Below are 20,566 nucleotides of genomic sequence, written 5' to 3'. Positions count from 1 at the left end.
ACACACACACACACACACACACACACACACACACACACACACACACACACACACCCATAACATGAAAACAGACAAACTCCAGGACATCACTCTCAGCCTTCTGCATCAGAATCTCTGGGTATGGAGCTTATGAATCTGTATTTTTCAAAAAACTCCTAGCTTATTCTGAGTAACAGCCAAGGTTGGCCTCATAAGGGTGTCTGAGGTCCCTTCCAACTCTCAGAAGACTAATTTCACTAACATAAAATATGCCCAAAGCAACCTTCAAAATAATGGTAAAACTGTCTATCCCTCTAGCAACTTGTCTTCAGAGAAAGAAGGGGCAGAAGTGATTGAAATTGCTAGAATATGGATTGCAAGTTACAGTTTTCAGTGTTATTACAGACACAATCTCCCTTACCCTTTTAATCCTCACAGCAAGCCTGTACATAGGAAGATTTTTAAAGCCCATGTATAGTTAGGGAAACCAAGTTCTAGCAAGGCCACCTAGAATGGCAGGTCTAGGAGCCATGACTACTGACTGCAGTTTATTCCAGGACATGCCTACTTCCAGTGCCTTTTCAATTCTGTTCTTAACCTGGATTTATAAACAATCTTTTCAACAAATGATTTAGTGGAGCTCTAAGAATGATGGCCAAGTCCAAGGTATATGCAGAACAGGAATGGAGACAGGAATAAGAGAAAGCTGTGGTGGCAAGGCCATAGACCCATCTCAGGCGTGTCTTCTGGCGCTCCAGGAAGCAGGAGGAGAATGGGCAGTGGTGGGCTGTGAGTGAGAAAGGTGAATGACGGTGCAAGGGTCAGGGGTTATGCTTCCGCAGCTGGCCTGCCATGGCGGAGGGCAGAGCGATTTCATAAGGGTCTTGTCTCAACCCAATTCAGTCACCTGAAAATCTCCTTTCTGCTATTGACCACTCCGCCGTGAGGCTGCCACTCGTCATGTACCTTAAGACATTTTAAATTTCGCGATGCTTCGAAAACATTAGATTCTACCTGAAACTAACACAACATTGTTAATCAACTGTACTGTCATATAAAATTAAAAGTTAAGAAAAACCTATATTACCATAAAAAATAAATACCAAATTATGACCAGTGAAGAAATATAATATGATGAAAATTTAACAGGCAAGGGGATTTTTATATTTAACTCGATGGTACTACCTGTCGTATTAAAGAAAATCACTGATTCAGAAACAAAAACAAAAACAAAGAAACAAATAGATTCCGCCAACTAGGTTGCTTGCTGTCAAAGGCTAACCTGTGGAGGAATGCACACCAGGCCAGGAGTCTGCGTCTCGGCCCTGCCCCTGCTGATGACTACTGGACTTTGGGTAAGTCATTTAACCTCTCTGGGCCTGGGCTTTCTCATCAATAAACAGAGAGGGTGCGCGTTGCAGCTTCCAGACAGATCATGAGGACATGTTTAGTGTCAAATTATTTTGAACTGGTCCCTAACATTGAAAACTTAGGAGATTCAGATAAAAATATTTCAAGATCAACTTTTGTTTTCACTCCGATGAGGAAAAAATGGAGTGGTTATAATTATTCAAATAATTTAATTATTATTTTTATAGGCTATCATCTGCCTCACCTACCCACACACCCTCTTCAAAACACATACACATCCTGCTAAGGAAAGCTCCATGGCAGCAGGATTTTTTTACATTTCTTGTTCACGAAAGCATTCCAGGCACCTAGAATAGTACTTGGCACATAGTAGGTGCACAAAAATATTTGTTTTTTTAAAACCATTTTTCATTGACGTATAGTTAATTTACAATAAAAAATATTTGTTGAATCAATTCCTGGTAATTTAATGAAAAGCAAGTTTTTTTCAAGTGAGGGAAGCTAGAGACAGTACAATCCAGAGATAAGACATGAATATATCCAATAAATTCCTGATTTAAAAATCACAACACAGGCTTGGTTTTCAAAATGAGTCATCAAATAAGGGCTATCGATACATGCTTATGCTGTATACAGTATGTGTCTTTCTCATAAACATAATCAAGTTGAGATTTAAAGATATAGTGCTGGGGGAGTTTTCACAGGGATTCTGAATGTACCACAAGACCCACCTGTCAGCTGTTTGTTTCGCTTGTAATGCTTAAAAAACAGCACGGCATGGATATTCTAAAGGCACGTGACAGACAGCTCAGTATGCAGAATGTTCCATATTGATGTGACCTTAAACGTGGAGACTGATTTCTCTGGTGGTAAAAGGCAGGTCTTAAGGCTGATGAAATGTAATCTCACACCAATTACATTGATTTCAACAGCTGGCTTTGCAGTTCCCACACTCCACCAGTCTTCTACTAAATGCTCAGGGATGTCTCCCAGTTTACTTCACTAGGCTTTCATTCTCGAAGCTGTCGAGGGAGAACTGACAGGAAGCATTTGTCGGAAGCACTCAGATGTGGCTGTGCATTCATGGGGATTTGTTAGCTGATATCAAAGTTGTTGCACTCCCCATAAACAAGCACGAGGGACAGGCTTTAAGTGTGATCTTCCCAAACAAATGTGACTCAAAACCATTAGGGCAGCTCATGCTAAAGCTAGCAACTCTTGCTCTAGTCAACCTGTGTGTACCTCTGCAACACAGAATAGGTAAAATTGCAGGGGAGGTTTAAAGGCAGGACAGGCTTTAATGTAAATGTGGCTCCATAGGGCACACCAGCTTTTATATGGAGTTTCCTTGTTAATGAATATTTAATGCAGAACATTCTGGAATAAAGTTTGGAAATTCTGATACTTTCATAATGGTCAACCCTATCTCCATGGTACTAGCAGGTAATTACTCAGGCAGACATATTTCTATCTAAATATGCAATGTCAGAGTTAGAGCTTTAAACAGGTGTTCATGATTCTAGGAATGGTTCTTCTTGAATCAACAGACCTCAAATGAACTGATCGAGGTCCACTTGAAGAATATACTCAGGACTGAGCTTCCTGTGTTATTCTCTAGTGTCTGATATTTGTGGCTCTACTTCAGGAAATCTGGGCTAGAATTTTTGTCTATTTTTTTGTTTGACTGTTTGCTATCACTGGAGCGGGTATGAAAAAAGGCGAAAATAACAGGTGTCTGTAACAACTTCAGTTAAGTTGCTCATTCAGATTTCAGACCCAAGTGTAGACCTAAAAAATGATTAATACCTTAATCAGTGCTGAACACTGTCAGCACACACCTTAAACACTCCTGGCAAAGCTGCATGAATATATGTCATTGTGTGAAGGAGAATAAGTCACAATTAGTCAAACGGTGATTGTTATTACAGGGCTTCAGCTGTGTAGTCCAACTGGTTTTCTATGGTTTGGGTCAAAGGCAGCCCTTCCTTCCTTGGGGCTCCCATAACATTTTATGCATGTTATATGCATACATTCATTATGGGATGTCTTACATGATTGCTCTTTTTCTTCTAAGTTCTTTGTTTACTCGGCACACCTTTCAGCCTCTCAAGATTTATTTATTTAAAGGTGTCCACCACCTGCTTCAAAAAAATCTTAGGTTGAATGAATGAACAGATGAACCAGTGAAAAGATAAGGGCTGCATTGTAACTATATGTATACATTTTTTCTTTACTTTTAAAAGTCTATAAACACGCTTTGTCTAATCTGACCCCTGCAACAACCCTGGGCACGGTCAGGTCAACATGCAATCATCAGATCTAGGGCAGTGGTTCTCAACTGGGGGTCATTTCCCACCCCCGGTGCCCCCTCACACAGGGAACACTTAGCAATGTCTGGAGATGTTCTGGTTCTTACAACTGAGGGTGGAGGGTACCACCTAGTACCTAAAGGTCACAGATGCTGCTAACATGTTACAATGCACAGGACAGGTTCCACCACAAAAATTTATCTGACCTGAAATGTCAATATTGTCAAGATTGAGAAACCCTCATCCAGGCCTTCGATCTCTAAAACTATTGTAACCCTATGCTCTGTGAGCTCCTGTCTGACATATTTTTCTGACTAAGTATGTCCTAGAAGAAATCACTCAGTGTACCGTATTAAACTACTCCTTGCATTCAGTCACCTTACTCAAAAACATACAAACTAACCAGAAAGTATGGGAATAGCAAGTTCATGGTTTGATTCCCAACTGCTGATCCAGGATGAATGTTTGGTTTGCCCACCATGTTCTTTTAGAGAAGGCACTTGGGCATAGCTTGGAAGCACCTGGGTACTTTCACGCATTTCAAGAAGAATAATTTTGCTGTCTAAGCTCTCTTAGAACATTTACAAGTTCGCCTGCTTCTTGTGATTAAAGCTCCTAGAAGGACAGCTAGAGAGGTCTAGATGGATTTAATTATCAGCTGTTTAAAAGAAAACTCAGTGTCGAAATACTGGCAAGTTAATTCCACCTTTTGCCTTTGAGAAAATCATACATGACTTGCTGGGGGGGGAGGGGAGCAGTGGAGCAGGAAATCACGGTACCGCAGTGATAAGAGAACTATAAAGAGGGGGCTAGCAATCCCTTTTGTTTGTCACAACTGAATTATCTTTCTATAACTTACAAAAATGATTCCCTAACTTCATAAGTGTAGTGGAGTAACACATCTGGGTCTTTTCTAACTCCATCTCCAGCAGGATTGTGCATGTTCTAGTGAGTATCAATCCCAACAACACAGACATGCAGAGAACAGGGAGAACAAAGCCTTCTTAGGGATCATCTTATCCACTGATTTTCTGCCTTTTAAAAAATTTCCTGAACTATTCATTCATACCTGGAAACTTACTGTGTCAAATCAAAATTATTACATGAAGCTGTGTTTGGACAAGAGTGGAGGACAAGAGCGGGGCACCAGAGTGCCTTGGCAGGTCAGCGCTGCTCTCCCAGACTTTTAACCCCAGCCCTGCCTGACCTAGCAACTCATCCTACTTTGGGGTAGTTGCAGTAGGCATAAAATACTTTCTGGAAAAGCAACCTAACTGTCCTCCTTCTTCCCCTCTCGAAGGGAAGGTAAACAAAGAAGAGATTAGCCTTTACAAAAAACCTATCTCTTACCAATAACTATGCCAGGTACTTAACATGCCAGCTCATCTAACCTTCATGGATGGCTTTCTGAGCAAGATATTATTACCCCTATTTCAAGATGGGAAACGGATATGCTGAGAAATTACTCAGTCACAGAGTTGAAACTTATAGAGCTGAAATTCATACATGCACATGTTTGGTTCCCAAAGTCTACATTTTTGGTATATTATTTCTCCATGCTTTCTAAACACAGTTGATTAAAGCCCTCATCAACAGGATACATTTTGAAAACAAATACCTTGCCATTGCTCCTTCATCACCCTCAGACTAAACATCTCCAGTTCCTTTTGTGTGATTTCAAGAGTTTTCACCATTAAGATTATTTTGTTCTGGTTTATCAATATCTTTCTTAAATCTCGATATCTGGAACTCACTGGATTATTCTAGATATGCTGTGGCCAGTGCAGAGTCCAGAGGACTGGTGATTTACTTGTTCTAGACCCTCTGTTTCTATTAAGGCAGGCTGAGCTATCTTATCTTACTTTGGTAGCTACACTGTAACAGGTGAGTTAAATTATATATTTGCAATGAGCTAAATAATTTCAAGTCTTTTACAGAGGACTTGCTGTGAGCCGGGACTGTCACTTCATTTATGATTTTATAAAACCTAAACATAGGCCTTTACATTTATCCCTATCAAATTTTATCTTGCAGTTTTTGGCCCACTACCGAGGCTGTCAAGATATCTTGAATCCTATGTCTGTGATTCAGCACATTAGCTATTCTTGGCTTTGCATCATCCGTAGATTTGGTGAGTCTGCCTTCCTTGTCCTCACTCTAGTCACTAATTTAAAAAAAAAAAAAAAAGCTCAGGGGCAGAAAATCTATCACAAAGACCTTCAGACAGGGCTTGGCATGAAGGAATCCCTAGCTGGGTACTACATCCGTATCTGAGAAATAATAGAAAAAATAATTTTGGAGTTGAGAGGGACAGATTTGATTTTTTCTCTCTGAAAAGTTTGATTCATATATCAGCAACTGAGTTTATAGAAATTAACAGCTTTTGCCCATAACCACAGAACTGATTACTGATGCAATTGGACTCATAACCCAGAGGTGGTGATTGGTTGATATTTTTTTCCCATCACACCATTAGGTGAGATCACTGATGGCAAGAAAGACACTCTAAATTTGTTTTTAAATAATTTCTTGGTACAGTTTTCTTTTCTGACAATGTGCCCCTTTACCTTAAAAGGGCAACACAAAAATAAATGCCAATGAATGGAAGACTCTTGTTCATATAAGCTTGGTTTCAGGTCCACTGATTTGTATGGACAAATCTTACCAGAAAATGGTGTAGGAACAATGTTATACCAACACAAGTCCTGTGTACAAAATAGGGAATGTTAATACAGTGGCGATGAGAAAAGCTGTGGGTAAGGAGGTACAGTCTTAGAAACAGGCAAAAGTACATGCTATAATAGTGAGCGTGTGTAGTAGAATAATTCTCTAGGTATGTTAGTAGATGGCTTTCCTTTACTTTGACAGCTTCTGCATTCGTGGAGGATCCAGGAGTGATCAGAAGAGGAAACCCAGAGTTGATTTCATAAGACAGCTCTAGAACCTCCTTAGAACAATGCATGGAGAGCCTTGTACACATAACAGGGCTGCACAGTACCAGACGGGGTCGCCCAGTGGCCCAGGAGGTACCTTTCAAGGATTTTTTTCAAAGGAGAAGAGGTGGCACCTGTCCCCACAAACTTTGGCTACTGATATAACCTCGGGGGGAGACGCCCATTTGCCTTGAGGAAACTACCCATGCCTCATCATAAGTTTTACATTTGTATGTAAGTATACATAAGTATCAATACTTATATATGAAATAATGAGGTCAACATTAAAAGTCAAAGTACTACATTAAACTTAATGAATCTGAATCTTAGAGGATTTACAGAAGGAGTTCATGGAATCACCTCCTGTTGCTTTGACACAGCTGTGATTCCTGGCCTTGGCTGAGTAAGTGAAACAAATGCAACTTCCAGAGTTCAGATGAAATTCCTGCAGAGGTGAGTACTACAGATAGTCAGGTGCCACGGGAATCCTAGGACACGCGAGGCAGTGTAGTGTTTGCGCTCTGGGGTCAGACTGCCTGGACTGGACTCTCACGTTGGCCTTTGCTAGTTATGTAAGCGAGTTACATAACTATTCTTGGTGTCCTTTCCTAAAGCAGGGTAATAATGGAACTTTCCTCTTACCATTGCTGTGGGAATTAACCAAGGTGACAAGTATAAAGTACTTAAAATTGGATCCATGAAATGCTTCTATTTTTCTTGCAATGAACTGGTTTTAATTCTCTCTCCCTACATCCCCAGTTCACCTGGTGACTAACCTGGGAAACTGTGTCTCATTCCTCTTGGTCTCGTGTCTGCCATATGGCAAATGCTCAAAGAACGCTCGTTGAACTCAACTGACTTGCCCGGTGTCACTCCCAGCATCAGCGTCAACTCACTCCAGACCCACTTGCTGGATTGATCAGATTCAATTTTATTAAAAGTATAAGAACTAGAGCACTAAGGTTTTTATCACACTTATCCTCTGAGCATTCACTGTTAAAACTATAAATATAGAACAGTGTCCTGTTTCCTAAAAGTTTATGCCATCATGCCTTAGTTCTATTGTTGAAAGCACCTTAAACATTAGAATCCTCTTCTAGACAGTTTTCTGGAGTCATTATTAAAATTATCTTTAGCTTCCAAAACTTCCTTGTGCAACTGAACTGCTTCTTTTAGGCATATATTGTTATAATTCAAATTCTACATGTCTGTTTAGCTTGCATGTTTATCTAAGGCCTCAGGGTTTGGAGTAACTCAACCTGAGGCCAACAGGAGTTACCAGTTATTGACTACTTATGTGCTTTTCCTGTGTCATCTCAGCAGGTGCTTTACTATTGTTACCTCCTTGATGGTTTTAAACAAGTTCTTTTCCTCCCATTTAACAGAAGAGAAAACTGAGGCTCAGAAAGTATAAGAAACTACAAAAGCCTTTGTAGTACATGCTGTCAGTGCTCTGCTGATATAGATCCCATAACCATTTATGTGCACATGGACTCCCTGTGTGCTTTCACTCCCAACACCCAGCACCTGTGTCTCTGTCGGCACCTGGAGCCATCTTGACCTGCACTTGGAGAGCTGATAGTGTCTAGGAATTTATGACCTCTAAGGGTCGCCCTTAACCATCAACTGAGGGCTGTTCTGGACAACTTGAAGCACTACTTCTAGAGGGGACCGAGTCAGATACCATCCCCACCATCCACCCCACCGTGGGATAGCACTTGACATTGCATTCTTGCTTGTTTTTTTTTTTTTCTTTTTTAGCCTTTTCCCTGTCTCACTTCCCTACTCCCTGTCAGTTTCCCCCTGGAATATTTTTCTAATAATTCACTTTCATTTGAACCCTTGTCTCAGCATCTGGCTTCTGGGGAACTCGACCTAAAAAAAAATCACACAACTCATTAATGATAGAGCTGGGATCCAAACCCAATTCTGACAAAGTTCAAGATCAATGCTCTAAAGTCCCCAATCTAGACTGCTTCTCCTGACGATGGCAGAGAAGATGGAAGCAGGAATCAGATATGACTGGTGCAGAGACTTGCTTACTGGTCCTACTCCCTAAGCATCTCTGTATGTTCTCTGAGTACCAGCCAAGGCCATCTGACCAGCCTCTCTCCTCACCCTCCAGAGAGTTCCTCCACAGGCCCCCTTTACCCTCTGATGGTCTAAGCCTCTGGCTGATTGCTGCTGCCCCAGGGAAGTGATAGCCAAGGGCAGGATCACAGAACCAGAGGGACACTGTGCATAACCAAATCAAGTGCAGATCAAACTGGGCTCCTAGCAACTAACTGCAGAAATCCATCAGTAATCTTCATGGTATCTATTAAACACCAACTGTGGGCTCAGTGATGGCCACGGCCCCCTCATTTCAGCCTGGAATTTCAGCCTCTTCCTTCTACCTTCTGCTTTAAGGCATCCGTTGACTCTCCGCCACATCAAAGGCTTCTGACTTTGGGTTTATAGCAACCCACCCTCAACCAACATGTTAGAGAAATCACCCCCTGCCCAAATTTGACGGTTAGGGAATCGTTTCATTTTAGAAACATCTCATGTTAATGAAAGTGCTACATATCCTTTGTCTTTAATAATTTTTCCTCCAGGTAAGATTTTAAGACATAAAAATACAGGCTTTTAGTACCCATCCATAGAAATAAGACAAGACAGGTCATACTGGGGAGTAGCTACACTTCTGCCTTTCACACCTATAATGGCTATATAAACATGAGTTTGACACGCATATATGGCCATGGTATGCACAGAAGTTAATCTAGGTCTTTCTATTCCTCGATAAGAGCTTTCCAGGAAGTCAGGCTTAGTGATAGCTACAAAGGGAGAGAGAGCTAGTCAGCCATGCTTATGAAGTTCAGAGCAAACACCCAGAGACTATGGTGCTGGCACGGCTCACAAGGGAAGTTGGGTACAATCACAAACCAGTTTGCAAACTTGGCCTGGGCTGTATGAGCACAGCACCTCGGTACTTCACTGCATTCTCCACCTCACAAGCTAATCTGGCCCGACTGTGCCCTGACATGGGGCATGGCTCTGGTTCTCCCACTTCCCTGACTTCCCTGCTCTCTTTAAAAAAAAAAAAAAAAAAAACAAAAAGAACGGGTAATGGGGGCTCCTCAAGGCCAAAGGCCTTTGAGAAGGGCTTCCCAAGAGTCCAGAAACGAGACAGTTACATAAGCAGTCTGATTTCAGGGGCTGGGAAGGAGGCCTCCCTTCCCAGTCAAATAAAAAAAAAAAAAAAAAAAAAAAAAAAGCATGGTGCTTCCTGCTTCAGCCAAGGAAGCAGCTGGCCCACTGGTTGGGTAGCGGAGGGAGGAGGATTGGTCCTGAATGTTACACAGCCACAAAATGATCCTTTCCTAAAAAACTGACTCTCAGTTTGGGGGAAGCCAAGGCGTGGTAAACATCACCAATTCAATCTCCACTAATGTAAGTCTATTAATACTTAATAACACACAGCTATCCACAAGTCAAATATTCTGAACGTTATTTCTCCTTTTACAAATTTGCAAGATTTTACTAAAAGATTAGATTACACAAAATACAACTTTTTTCCATATTCATGGATGAAGAAATTAAGGATTTTATCATATACCTGATTTAATTTTGAGAGTTTCATACTTCAAGATGGGCTCTCATTGGAAACTGGGAAAACCTGATATTAAGGGATGTGGCTGGGAAAACTGATCTAGCTCTCCATAAGATCCCTAGTCATGGTCTTTCGTAATCTAAAGTTCAATGTCTGAAGGGGCAGAGAAAACTTGAATTTGGAATCTACAGGCCTCATTATACCTCTCTGTCAATATTTGAGGAGATTTAATCGGGTAGGTGGGGCACAGATAAAGGTGGTGTCAGGGGTAGGTGCTGGGTGACTGGTTTATTCAATGCAGGATGTTGGCCAGTAGCTGGTGCATGGGGTACAGAGTCCAGTCACCTGGGAAAAGGTTGGCAAGACTTATAAAGGGCATCAGGCTCCCAGGCATTGGTGTGTTGGGCAAAGTTCTGACCCTGGGTGCCTCTGAAGTATATAGCAGGAAAATGAGAGCATTCCATCCACAGGGAAAGGCCACAAATCAGGGCTTCCAGTAGGGCACAGGGATACTTGGGGCTTCTTGGAGAATAGCTTCTACAGTTGCACAGCTATTTCCAGACACTTTCTACTGGAAGGGGGTCCAAATCCAGCCTCTGCCCTGCTTAGGGCTGGACATAACAGAGCATTAGTGACAATTGTGGACAATTACTGGGAAAGTTCCAGGTCAGGATTTAGATGTTGATTCCCTTAAATAAAATGAAGATCTACTCCATGTGTCAGAATGCTAGAGGAGGGGATACAGGGGTGGTCAAAACATCCTCTGTGAATTTTCAGGTCTAGTGAGTTTTAATCCATAACTATTTATCACACAGAGTATGCAATGGTCATTTTGTCAATCATTCAAAAACAAATTGTGCATATTTCAAGCTCAATCCAGAATTTGTCACACAACTTAAAACACAGATGTCACGACAACTTCATTTAGAAGAGAGACACAAAACAAACGTCGCCTCCCCAAACCCCTGATCCCCCACCACTGGCTGCCCTTCTGCCCATCCCTGTGTGCTGCATCTTGGGGAAAGCTTCTAAAACAACAAACAACATCCTGAAACATTCCCTCCGTGGTTGGGACATGAGCCTCCACACTCTAATACCTGCAACCCTGCTGTGAAGCTGTAACACAGACACTGTAATTAGGTAAGGTTAAGGGCTTAAGGCTGGTAAGTTGTGACAGAAACAGAGATTCCTGATAGATGTATCTGATGAAATATCGCGGATTCATTTTGGACGAAGTTGGGAAATACAGACCAGAGAAGACTGATTTGCAGCTGAGGTTGAAGAAGTGCTCCAGGCCCCTGGGCCTCCCGGTCTGTGCAGTGCCGGCCAGACGGGGCGCCACGGAATCCTCTCTGTACGATCAGTTGCATCCGATTTCAAAGTGTGTTTATGTCACACATCATCACCACCCTTACGCTGCTAACTACAGATGAGGAGGAAGCTTCACTCTGGGTCTGAGGGATGACACTGATGACAGCCTGTGAGTGTTTCTGGAAGAGCCCAAATGGGACCCCGATGCCTGCTGCTTGTGAAAACTGATGGTGGTCCTTGGGCTGTGGCTGCTGGTGACTCTGCCTGATGACAAGTTAGACATCCATAACTATGTCTAGCAGGCAGTTACAAGGAGCAGGGGATAGGCCCCGAAGATGCCTTTGCGGGTGGCTCTGAACCGCCTAGAATTCTATATCATCGAGTTTAAGGTTAAGGGTTTCAACTAAACCAAAGTAACACATTGACTTAAAATCAGGGGGAGAAGAAAACCACCACCCACAGCTTCTTCCTGAGAGGGTTTTCCTAGGGAAAAGATGCTGGGTGATTGAGGGACCCTGGGGCCGTAGTTGTGGAGGATATCAGGCAGGGAGAGGCTGTCCGGGCCAGTCCAAGCCAGTGTGGACTTCTGCACAGTTAAACTTGGGTTAGCTTCCACTAGAGGCAGAAACCCAGGTGTGTCAATGAACAAGAGCTGGTGGCCGGCACCACACATCAAACACATTCCGTCAACCCCGTTCCTGTCCTCCCATAACAGAAGCCCTAGTTTAGGCTACTGAACCAAAGTGGTGTGGAGACATTTTGCACACCAGGACCGGCTCTTGTCCTGTAATGGTTGGCAGACGATTGTCCTATAATCTAAGGCAGAAGATTGGAAGTATGGTTCATCATTGGCATGTATGACCTGAACGTTTAAGGTTCAGGCTATCCTTGGGTGGTCCCAGTCCTTTTAATACTAATTAGCTGAGGCACAAACCTCATCACTCACACTGCCAGCTGCTTCATAGAGGTGAGTCACATAGCTACTGTGTAAGCTTCGCCGACCTCCCAGATTCTGCTCAGTGCATAACTCTGCTGCCCTTGACTCCTCCTGCGTATAAGTACATATTCTAGGGATGATCAAATATCTGGGGGTATGTCAAGGTCTCGGGATTGAGTCATGAATGTGCAGAGACTACATAGGTATGGAGCTCAGGCCTTTGTCCCCGCTGTGGACCCTCAGGGAACAGTGACCAAGCCATAGCACAGACACACTGCAGAGGGGAGCAGACAGCCGTGGGACCTGGGCTGGGCACAGGCAGGAGGGGCTCTGGGAAATGGCACAAAAGAAAGTTCGCTTAGATACTCTGCTGTCATCAGTCTCAGTGTTTCCCCCTCCACAGAGCTGTTCCGTGCAAGTACCACTTCACTGCTAATAGGCTGAGCTGTGTTCCAGGGCTTCACTCTATTAAAAGTGAGTCACTGCTGATGTTGATAACACATAATTGGAAGAAATCCACATGTAATTGGACTCCGAGTACTCTGCAACATCTGTCTATAATCCATCTATTTTGTTTTAGCCACCACTGGCACACTTGCCTCGTCTCTCCTAACCTATTGCAACCATCTTCCTCCGCATTCATCGCTCTCCAATTCACTTCGACTCGATTACCGGCTATGTTTCCAAAAGGACAATCTAACAGTATTATTACCCTGCTTAAAACTCTTTAATAACCTTAGGGAGCCATGATTAAATTAGGTTTACTTATCTGTCTTCCCTTCTATAGACCATGAGCTCCTTAAAGGTAGAAACATAAATTCAAAATTCATCCTTGAATCCATAAACGTGCTCGATAAAAACGTGCTAAAAGTCCTCATCACACACAGAGGTCTATGCATATCTTCCATTGGCATCATCCAGGTAGACGAGACCAGAAGCTCCGTCGCCTGGCCTGCTATGACCTGAACTCTAGCGTCATAGCATCTGTGACACCAGGAAGACCAGGTGATGTAGGTCTGCTAATGTCCACGGCACTAGAAGAGACTAAGATTTCTTCCTGCCTCTTGAAGTAAAGACAGCAGTAATCTTAAGCTCTACGGCTTTCTCCCTCACTTCCAGTGTGCATTCAAGGAGAGTGCACTTTGTTCCTTCTCGAAAACATTTTTAACAGGCTCACGCTTCACTGTTTACCAGCTACAGCCATGACTCTAATACTTGCTTGAAATATATCCTGTGTGTCCTGAAGCTCTTAGGGCTCTGTGGAGCTTCACCAGCAAAGGGGCATGAAAGTGGAAGGCTTGTTTAGAAAAAATAAAATGTTCCTGCCACTGTGTCATTATTTCCTATCTGTTAGCCATGAGAATAGAGGTGTCTTTCCTTTCACACAAGTGCTGTGTGTGTTTGCATAAGTTTATGAAAAATGTTCAAAGGTATACAAAGAACATTATTCGGGGGATCCTGGTTCCTTCGGGACATGGCATCTCACTCCTAGTGTAAGGTTTTTATCTTGACTGGTATGGAATGATATTTAGAGTGATAAGATACTAATCGTGTGCTTTGCCTGCAAACCATGCCACGTATATACACACACATATATTACACGTAAACAGTTTTGTTTTTGGCTGCGCCATGTGGCTTGCGGGATCTTGGTTCCCCGACCAGGGATCAGACCTGGGCCCTGGCAGTGAAAGCGTGGAATCCTAACCACTAGACCGCCAGGGAATTCCCTGTATATGCTTTATATAAATATCACACACACACACACACACACACACACATACACACAGAGTACCATCATGAACCTCTTACCTGGCCTACAACTTTAAGAGCTATGACTTGCTTCCTCTCCAGAATACGACCCATCCTTCAAGACCCAGCAAGATTTGCCTTTTCCATGAAGCTTTTGCCATCTCTAGACCTTCTGTAATTTAACTCGAGTTCACTGACCTAAGTTTATGTCCAAAGGGAATAATTACAAACGCAGTGCTCACGTGCCATGCACTCTGGCCAAATTAATCGTACGCCTTCCACAGAGTAAGTGCTCAAAAAACCTCTGTTGGATGCTGTGTGTGTGAAATAGAGCCACTCATTCCTAGCACAGTGCCCCGTACATAGTGTAAACCCAGTGACTGGTTGACCTGTTGTCCGCGTACACCTCACATCTACACCTGTGCACGTCTTTTATGTTGTTCCTTTATCACACACGCTATTCCTGCAGCCACTCCCTGCTCTTCTAGGCCTTTCAAAGTCTTAACCCGGTATTCTAATATCTGCTGAAATAACACCAACATCCCCTGTGAAGTTCTCTGTGCTTCACCACATCCTGAGGTGACTCTCCTCTCTTCACTCCTCTTAAAGAGTGTAGTTCAGGTCACTATTTCTATAGTGAATACATTCTGCCTCATACAGTAATTCATTATACATATTCCTGATCTCTTAAGTCATGATAAATTCCTTGAGGGAAGAATCACTGTTTTACTCATAGCCGTAATTTCAACCTTTAAAAATGGAAAGCTCTAAAGAAATATCTGCACATTGAATTTGTTGAATTAACTCTTCCAGTCCACCTTCATTTAGCCTTTTTTAGAGCATCTTGGCCATCCATATTCATCACACAATCTAGACCTTAAAACTATACAGTCTCTCATTAATTTCTAGAAGTTCCTCATATCCTAACTAGACTGAACTTCTTCAGGTCGGGGCTAGCCTGCTCCCACCTTACACTGCTGAGGTCAAAGAGGATGCTCACTTGTGGACCAACAGAAATAGGAGAGGTATAACAACGTATAATAGGTGGTCCTCAGAAGAATATCTGTATCCATTAAGTCTTTACGCACATTTCTCATTAAAATCATCTTTGCAGAAGCAGCAGTTTCTCTTTTAGTTAATTTATTTTTATTTTTATTTATTCTTGGCTGTACTGGGTCTTCGTTGCTGCACACAGGCTTTCTCTAGTTGTGGCGAGCGGGGGCTACTCTTCGTTGCGGTGCGCAGGCTTCTCATGGTGGTGGCTTCTCTTGTTGTGGAGCACGGGCTCCAGGCGCACGGGCTCAGTAGTTGTGACTCGTGGGCTCTAGAGCGCGGGCTCAGTAGCTGTGGCGCACAGGCTTAGTTGCTCCGCGGCATGTGGGATCTTCCCGACCAGGGCTTGAACCCGTGTCCTCTGCATTGGCAGGCAGATTCCCAACCACTGAGCCATCAGGGAAGCCCAGGAGCAGCGGTTTTGATGCAACCAGTTGACAGTTCAACCCTGTGAAGCCCTCTGAAGATGAAACGTTGTTGCTCATTCCTGATTTTGGAATAAGAAATTCTTCCTGAGAACACTTCTACACTGTTGGTGGGAATGTAAATTGGGGCAGCCACTACAGAAAACAGTATGGCAGTTCTTCAAAAAACTAAAAATAGAACTACTGTATGATCCATCAACTCCACTCCTGGATACATATCCAGAAAAAATGAAAACACTAATTTGAAAAGACGCATGCACCCCAATGTTCATAGTAGCACTATTTACAATAGCCAAGACATGGAAGCAACCCAAGTGTCAACAGACAAACTGATAAAAAGGATATGGTATATATCTATACAATGGAATATTACTCAACCATAAAAAAAAGAATGAAATTCTGCCATTTGCAGCAACATGGATGGACCTGGAGGGTATTATGCTTAGTGAAAAGTCAGACAGAGAAAGACAAATACTGTATGATATCACTTAATTTGTGAAATCTAAAAAATAAAACAAACAAATGTATATAGCAAAAGAGAACAGACTCACAGATACAGAGAACAAACTAGTAGTTACCAGCAGGGAGAGGGGAGGGGAGAGGGGCAAGATAGGGGTATGGGATTAAGAGGTACTAACTACTATATATAAAATAGATAAGCCAAATGGATGTATTGTACAGCACAAGGAATTATAGCCATCATTTTGTAATAACTTGGAATGGAATATAATCTATAAAAGTACCGAGTCACTAGGCTGTACACCTGAAACTAATATAATATTGTAAATCAAGTATATTTTAATTTAAAAAATTAAATGAACTGTGGTACATCCAGAAAAAAAAGGAAAAGAAAGAAATTCTCTCTGAGAGTATGTAACCTGCCTTGAGGATCAGATGTAAAGACTAATTAATATTAAGGATGAAAGACAAACAGAGAGCATCAATTACAACACTTTAGCTAATACAATGGTGGCACTGTTCGATGCTTAGTTCTCATTAAATTTCCAAGAGGGCAATTAGACTTAATAAAAAAATCCTCTTAGGGCCAGCATATTTTAAATTGCTCATCTGCCTAAGCAAGAAGAGCCCTGCTCAAGGCTTTAAGTGCCAACGTTCCTCAGGCATGCAGATCTGTCATCTCCTCCCAGCTCCTGGGCAGCTTTTCTCCCCGTGATGCTTCCCAGTTCCTTTCCTCAGCTGTGCCACCTCTTCCACTGACTAAACTTAATTCAATGAATGGCTGGTGAAACTACAGTAGCATCTTTTTTTTTTTTTTTTAAGTCCTCTCTTACATTTTTAGTCTGCCTCATACAATGGGAGAGAAAATAAAAATAAAGTGATTTGGGTACAATCCAGACCTGGCAGAAAAAGAAACACATGGCCCATGAATGTCATCTGAGATTCAATCCATGTCATATCAGGAGATCGCTCTGGCTGAACTCATCAGATAAGTGGCCAGCGCCAGCACACGCACACGCACACACACACACACACACACACACACACACACACACACACACACAGCTCATGTTCAAACACTCATCTGCACCTTCTTATATAAACATCATACCGCGTCCTTAACAATCCCCAGGCCATTTTAAGGTAAGAATTTTGGAGTAGCCACATATTCCAAAGGAATCTGGTTAGCCTACTAAGAAAAAGAAAAGAAGAATTTTTTTTCCTTTGCTAAATTACTTAGTATGTGTAAGTAATGTTAAACTATGTGATTTGTATTTACTATAAACCACTGCATTTTCTTATGCTCTGCTCCCCCCCAAATAAACAAAGCAAACACAAAACTATCAAAAAGCAAAAAAAAAAAAAGCAAACATAAAACCAGCTAATGGTTTTGTTTCCTCTATGAAGTTAAAGGCTTGCTAAAATGTCAAAGCAGTTGAAATAGGTGCTGTTTGCCGACTCTCTAGGTCAAAAATGTAACTTGAGCTCTAGTCTTTTAGCTGGGGATACATTTTAAATTTTCTTTAAAGATTTCCTTTGCCATGCTTTTCATTTCACAAGTCTTTTAAATTCCTCGAGCCTTGCCCAGTGGAGTGAAAGTCACCTTAATGAAGAAAGTAGAGACCTAACCACCACGACTTTGGAATAGCAGAGGATCTCAGCTGTAATTCTTTGGCTCAGAACCAGGGTCTAAAACCAGCCATGGGAAAAGCTGCTGACATGGAGCCTGCAATTCCCTCCATGTTTGACTTGCAAAATGTTGACATTATAACACCAGAGAGACCCCAAAATATTTCAAACAATTATGACTTCTTTTCTATAAATATTTTTAAATTGTTTTAGGAGATAAAATAACATATTTTACACTTCTTGTTTTCTTAGTTACTCTGGTTGCCCTCAGCAGCTCACTACTAGGGATTTATTTTTGGCTCGAAGGTCAGGGAGGGCATTTTAAGGCACTACTTCTGCTGCTAAACTGTGTTTTCCAAGATGAGTTGCCTGGTAAGTAGGGGAGTTGGCCGCTCTTAAAGCAACAAGTGACTGTGGTATCGCAGAATAGGAGAAATGCTGATTTCTTTCTTTTGTTGAAGCTCAAGCAAGAAAAAAAATCAAGTACTCAAGATGATATTTTAAACCGTCTCCCACCCTCGTTACGAGCACAGTTTTCTTTCTGGGCAGAAAAATACTTTTCATTCCCTTTCATTTCTCTTCTGTTCCAGTTATTGCTGTGTGACACCTAAGTTTGAATACATGGCAACTCTTCCAATAGGAAGAGGGTATAAAGAAGGAGGGAGAATTACAGAGATGGCCAAGGAAACTCGTGACTTTGACTATATTATCCAACTATTTCGGGTGTTTCCTCCTTCAGATTTAGCCAAATGGTAATCACCCAGAGAGTAAGAGGTAAAATTTATTTGAAATCTGCAATTTCCACTCTCAGAGAATATGATTAAGAGGACTGAATTCTGAGCTCTGGAAATAAGCTATGATATCCTTAGTCACAGACGAGCTGAGTGATCAGTACGTTAAGAATCCTTCAGTGCAATTTCAATCTCTCTCCCAGAGCCTGAGGACCAAGAGAGCCGGCTTGCCTTCACCAGAAATGCCCTCAGCATGATTTGCAGCATTTATTTTTGACGTGGAAACATCAGATGCCAAAGCTGACTACTGTTTTCCTCCTAAAAACATCCCCAGAAACGTCCTCCCGGTTTGTGATTTTAAAGCTACAACAGGTTTTCTATTTACTGCTACTTAAAACTTACCTCTTCTAGTTACATCATCCAGAGAACTTAGATTTAACAAATAAAGTTTAGTGTGGTTTCCAAACACTGCGGGTGGGAATGGAAAAGCAGAACTCACCTTGACTCCCAGAAAAAGCATCACTTGAGCCTGCCACTGCCAAGGTCAACAGCAGCTGCCAGAGATCCATACCTGTAGGACCTGCGATCATACAAAGAGGAATAAGATAAAGCTAAGCAATTAAAAGCAGACTATTTTCATTAAAAATTGTTTAAAGACCGGCTAAATTATGAATGAGTTGACACGCACAGCAGCTCTAGAAGGAATCTTTGTAAGTCTTTCACTGCCCTAGAGTCTCACGTTGTCATACTTTTCATGAGCGCAAACAGCAGGTTGTAATAAATTCTACTTCCGGTGGGTGCCTGCCTCAGGAAATAACATGGACACTAGAGATTTTCACATCCTGGCCGGCAGCCGTAGGACCACCACACAACAAATGACCCCCACGCATTGCTTCCATAACAGGGCCAGTGTGGTTCACTTTAATCTGATCTGGAAATAGAAACTCTTCAGCAATATCTCCAAGCAAGGGGCCTTGAGCTGGATGGCCCATAAAAGGGAAAACAAAACAACCCACTTCAGTAGTAGTAAAACTTCTCCAGTGTGTGTCCCAGTGAACAAAAGAGCTCGATTAACACTCAAAACACTGTGCTAATGAGCCATCCTAAGGGGGTTTAACCAGAAGGCAGCAGTAGGAGGTGAGAAGCAAAAGAAAACAAAACACTGGTGCTTCCTAGGTGGCCTCCCCTAGGACACCTGGTGTCCTTGTGGGTTTCAGGAGGAATGTGGTCTCTGAAAGGCCCAGGCATGTGAACACCTCAGACTCTAAGAAGGGTCAGTTTGTGGCTGGGCTAGCCATTTGGAATCCCAAGTGTGGCCACACCTTGAAGCCTTTGGTTTGATGAATGGGGGAGCAGATCAGCATGCCTCAGCCAGCACACACCTTTACCTGGAGGAAACGAAGCTTCTTGGGAATAAATAAACCAGGTGTCCACCTCCTGGATCTCTAAAGAGACAATTTTGGCTGGCTTAAAACGAACTCAGCAGACCGCCCTTTGGAGAGCTGTTGCTACATCTGACGACTAACGCCAACTACTTTAAAGCTTAGCTGCAATATTTCCATGAAATGACAGTACTTTACAAGTCACTCAGGCAAATCTGATCATCACTGGGAGCTCCACCAGTGCCTCTACTGGACTTATTTTTTTACTGCACATTCTTGACAATAATAAAATAGCCCTCTGCTACCCCTAATCAAACTGAAACGATGAACACAAATGTTTGTTTTCACAGATAGTGGAATGCTGTGTTCCGGGTAATGGCTGTGTAATTCTGAAGAGGTAGTAAATGTCTCACACTCTACACTTTCTTTCTAGACAGTGGATGATGCATCATTTTTTAAAATTCTATATGATTTTAACGTTGTTAAAAAATTCTAAGAAGACATCTCTAGGTGAATGGAATCTCCCCCTGCGTCTGAATATCCAGGTGTAGCCCACATGCATGAGGATGCCCCACATACACTGCCCCACGGGGTCATTCATAGGACTGAGTGTGACGGCGTAGATGATCACACTTTGCCAACTGTGAGAGTTCACACTAATGTGAGTTGTGGTTATTATAACACCCATGTTTTAAATTCTTAA

General features: G+C 42.3%; 1 protein-coding gene across 1 annotated transcript in view; it reads right to left on the bottom strand.

Moving 5' to 3' along the window:
- The window catches only part of GHR (growth hormone receptor), a 161,510-nt gene extending 142,439 nt beyond the window's left edge, over positions 1-19,071 (bottom strand). Inside the window, exon 1 of the mRNA XM_024740332.1 lies at positions 18,981-19,071. Coding sequence (XP_024596100.1) covers positions 18,981-19,071 — 91 coding nt within the window. The remainder of the gene's footprint in view (positions 1-18,980) is intronic.
- Positions 19,072-20,566: the final 1,495 nt, after the last annotated feature.

Source organism: Neophocaena asiaeorientalis, unplaced genomic scaffold (genome assembly GCF_003031525.2).
Source record: "Neophocaena asiaeorientalis asiaeorientalis breed wild unplaced genomic scaffold, Neophocaena_asiaeorientalis_V1.1 scaffold57, whole genome shotgun sequence".
NCBI lineage: Eukaryota > Metazoa > Chordata > Mammalia > Artiodactyla > Phocoenidae > Neophocaena > Neophocaena asiaeorientalis.
The sequence above is the reverse complement of the archived record's forward strand: the minus strand, read 5'-3'. Positions and strand labels throughout refer to the sequence as shown.